This window comes from Chenopodium quinoa, unplaced genomic scaffold (assembly GCF_001683475.1).
Source record: "Chenopodium quinoa cultivar QQ74 unplaced genomic scaffold, ASM168347v1, whole genome shotgun sequence".
In the NCBI taxonomy this organism is placed as follows: domain Eukaryota; kingdom Viridiplantae; phylum Streptophyta; class Magnoliopsida; order Caryophyllales; family Amaranthaceae; genus Chenopodium; species Chenopodium quinoa.
In genome coordinates, this window is record NW_018745000.1 from 2,052,464 (window position 1) to 2,055,877 (window position 3,414).

The 3,414-nt window shown below is 36.5% G+C and overlaps 1 protein-coding gene across 1 annotated transcript; it reads left to right on the plus strand.

The window, feature by feature from the left end:
* The first annotated feature begins 332 nt into the window (after window positions 1-332).
* Window positions 333-2,042, plus strand: LOC110707475. The gene is made up of 4 exons (XM_021885486.1): window positions 333-878; window positions 978-1,290; window positions 1,426-1,625; window positions 1,953-2,042. Exons 1-4 carry the CDS (start codon window positions 333-335, stop codon window positions 2,040-2,042), a joined length of 1,149 nt encoding a protein of 382 aa, XP_021741178.1.
* The last annotated feature ends 1,372 nt before the right edge of the window (window positions 2,043-3,414 follow it).

Consider the following 3,414-nt stretch of genomic DNA (forward strand, 5'->3'; position numbering starts at 1 on the left):
GTGGCGAAAATAATTAGTTTGCCACGGGCCACCCGTGGTATAAAATTCAAAACTTGCCATGACATCTATTTTCCCGTGGCAAATATCCTAGCCACGGCCTCTTGTGTCACGGGAGTAAAATTCAAAATTCCCGTGGCTATATTTCATGGCCACGGGAATTTTAAACTTGTGCCACGATTTTACACGTGGCACAAAGGTCAATTTGTTGTAGTGCAACTCTCCCTTGGTTATGTATAGGAGATTTCAACTATGTTCTGCATTCTGAAGACAGGATTCATGGTAATGCTGTAACTGATTATGAAGTGAGGGATTTTTAGCATTTCATTGATGACATGGAGATGGCTGAGATTAAGAGTAAAGGATTGCCTTTCTTTTGGTCTAATAAGGCTCATGTTGGGTCTATGACCTGCACCAGGATTGATAGAGGCCTGGTTAATCAAGCGTGGATTGATCAATATGGGCATGTTGAGGATATTTATTTACCTCCTTCTCTTTCTGATCATACCCCTCTTCTTTTTGAGGTATTTCCTTATTTTCCTGGTAAAGCTAGAACATTCAGATTCTTGAATTGTCTTACCTCTCATAAAAAAATTAATTCTTCTGTTCAAGCTGGTTGGCAGACAATTTATTCTAGTGGGGCTATGAAGTGCATATGGACTAAGCTGAAATTGGTCAAGGAGCAGATGAAAAAGTTAAATACTGAACATTTTAGCAATATCGATTCAAGGATTAATAATGCTCATAATTATCTTCTTACAGTTCAGAATTTTCTTGCTAGTAACTATGATCCTTTCTTGATTCTTGAGGAAGCTGAGTGTATTCAGAAGATCAAGTATTGGGGGAATATACAGGAGAATATTTATAAGAAAAAATCAAGGGTAAACTAGATCAAATTGGGTGACTCTAACACTCACTATATCTTTTCTGTTATGAAGACTAGGAATAACATAAACATAATGGATTATATATTCAATTAGAGTCAGGTGCTTTTAAAGAAGCATGATGAGATTAAACAAGAGATTACTGGGTTTTATAAGAATCTTATGAGGTATAGGGCCCCTTCTCTGCCTGCAGTTGATCTTGTTACTTTGAGAAAAGGGAAGCAGCTTTCTAAGGAGTCTCAACAAACTCTAATAGCTCCTATTACTACAGCTGAGATTGATACAACTTTAAAAGGAATTGACACATCAAAAGCTCCTGGAATTGATAGATTTAACTCCTTTTTTCAGAAAGCTTGGCATATTGTGAAATATGATGTGTATGCTGCTATTCTGGAGTTCTTTGATACTGGTACTATTAAGAGAGAATGGAATTGAACAACTGTCACCTTAGTGCCTAAGGTGCAAAATCCTTCATATACTAAGGATTTTAGGCCTATAGCTTGTTGTTCTATTCTTTACAAGATTATATCTAAAATCTTAACAGCTAGGCTAGCTAGGGTTGTTGGAGAGGTGGTGGATGATGCTAAAGCTGGTTTCATTCCTAGGAAACATATTTGTGACAATATTTTTCTTGCTACTGAGCTCATTAAAGGGTATACTAATAAGTTTATCACCTCTAGATGTATGGTCAAGGTGGACCATAAAAAGGCATATGACTCTATTGAATGGAGTTATCTCAGGAAGGTTATTAATGAGTTAGGGTTCCCTGGTATCTTTGTTAATTGGATAATGAACTGTCTTTCTACAGTCTCCTTCTCTATCCTTATTAATGGGGTTCCTTCCCCTCCTTTCCCTTTAAAGAAAGGGCTTAAACAAGGTGATCCTATGTCTCCTTTTCTTTTTGCTATTGGAATGGAGTATTTGTCAAGGTCTTTACATGAGCTCCATGAGATTCCTTATTTTAACTATCACCCTAGATGTGAAAAGACGCAGCTTACTCACCTCATGTTTTCTGATGACCTGCTCATGTTCTCTTGAGCTGATAAAGTTTATGTTCAGCTATTGTTTCAGGATTTCTCTAAGTTCTTTGAGGATTCTGGTTTGTCTCCAAACTTGGACAAGAGTGAAGCTTATTTTGATGGGGTTTCTTCTGATGATTAGGCTGCTCTTCTTTCTGTTCTTGGGGTTTCTCTAGGTAATATCCCTTTTAGGTACTAGGGGTTCCCCTATCTTTAGAAAAGCTCACTACCAGTCAGTGTAAGCCATTAGTTGATAGAGTTACTTCTAGAATCAGTAGTTGGGCTGCTACTCATCTCTCATATGTTGCTAGGCTCTAATTGGTTAAGAGTTTTCTTTATAGGGTTCAAACCTAATGGTCTCAAATCATTGTGTTGCCTAAGAAAATTTTGAAAGAGATTGAGGCTAGGTTTAGGGCTTTTCTATGGACTGGGAAGTCAATCCTTCAAAGAAAGCATTGGTTGCTTGGAATACAGTTTGTCTTCCCAAAGTTAGTGGTGGGTGGAATGTTATCTCTCTCCCTGAGTGGAATATATCATATCTATCACTAAACTTTTATGGGATATTAGCCACAAAGCTGACTCTTTGTGGGTGAAATGGGTATATAGTTACTATTTCAACAACAAGAATGTTTGGGATGCTCATGTGCCTCAAAAGAGCTAATGGGTGTTGAAAAGGATCTTGAAGTGTAGGCAAGTTATTAATAGCATTGGGGGTCGGGATAGAGTGAAGCATGAGGCTTGTACGAAAATAAAGAAGCTTTACAACTTATTGAGACCTCAGGATCCAAAGACTGACTGGAAGAGACTTGTCTGCAATAATACAACATCCCCAAAAAGTGTTTTCATTCTGTTACTTGTTTTGCATAATAGATTGTTAACTAAAGAAAGGGTTCTAGTTTGGAATCCTCTGTGTGATGTTACTGAAAAGAATAATGTCCTTGATAAGTGACTTTTATGTCACTTTTAGGGTGTTTATTGAGTCGCTTTCCGGCTTATTTTACAATAATTTAGCCCATTTTGTTCTTTATTTCTTTTATTTGCTTATTCTTGTCTTTTATCTTTATTTTGAGTATTTTAGTAGTTTTTAATAGTTTTTACTTTATTTTCGTATTTTTAGTTAATAATTCCTAGTTTCTCTCATTTTCTTATTTTATTTTATTTTCATATTTATTTTATTTTATTTTATTTTATTTTATTTTATTTCTATTGATTTTATTTTTAAGTTATTTTATTTTATTTTATCTTTATCTTATTCTATTTTATCTCGTGGTAATACCCTCGTGATTTTGGTTGTAGGCGTTCCGGGTTTCAAAGTGATATTCGTGTTCGGGGTCCGAGATTTGAGGCAATTGCACAATACTCCTTGCATAAACAACCTGCTGCCCCTTTAATCTGCCCTCTTACCCTTCACCACACCTCACCTTAACCTCCACCGCACCAAAACACCAAAATCCCGTGCTCCCTCTACGTTACTGCTCCCCTGCTCCAATTCACACTCACCATCAACAACCACC

Coding starts and splice junctions, on each gene's coding strand:
- LOC110707475 (XM_021885486.1), top strand. CDS start 333: ATGGAGATGGCTGAGATTAAGAGTAAAGGATTGCCTTTCTTTTGGTCT. Junction 879..977: donor TTTATAAGAAAAAATCAAGG/GTAAACTAGATC, acceptor ATATTCAATTAG/AGTCAGGTGCTTTTAAAGAA. Junction 1,626..1,952: donor AATGGAGTTATCTCAGGAAG/GTTATTAATGAG, acceptor CTATTGTTTCAG/GATTTCTCTAAGTTCTTTGA.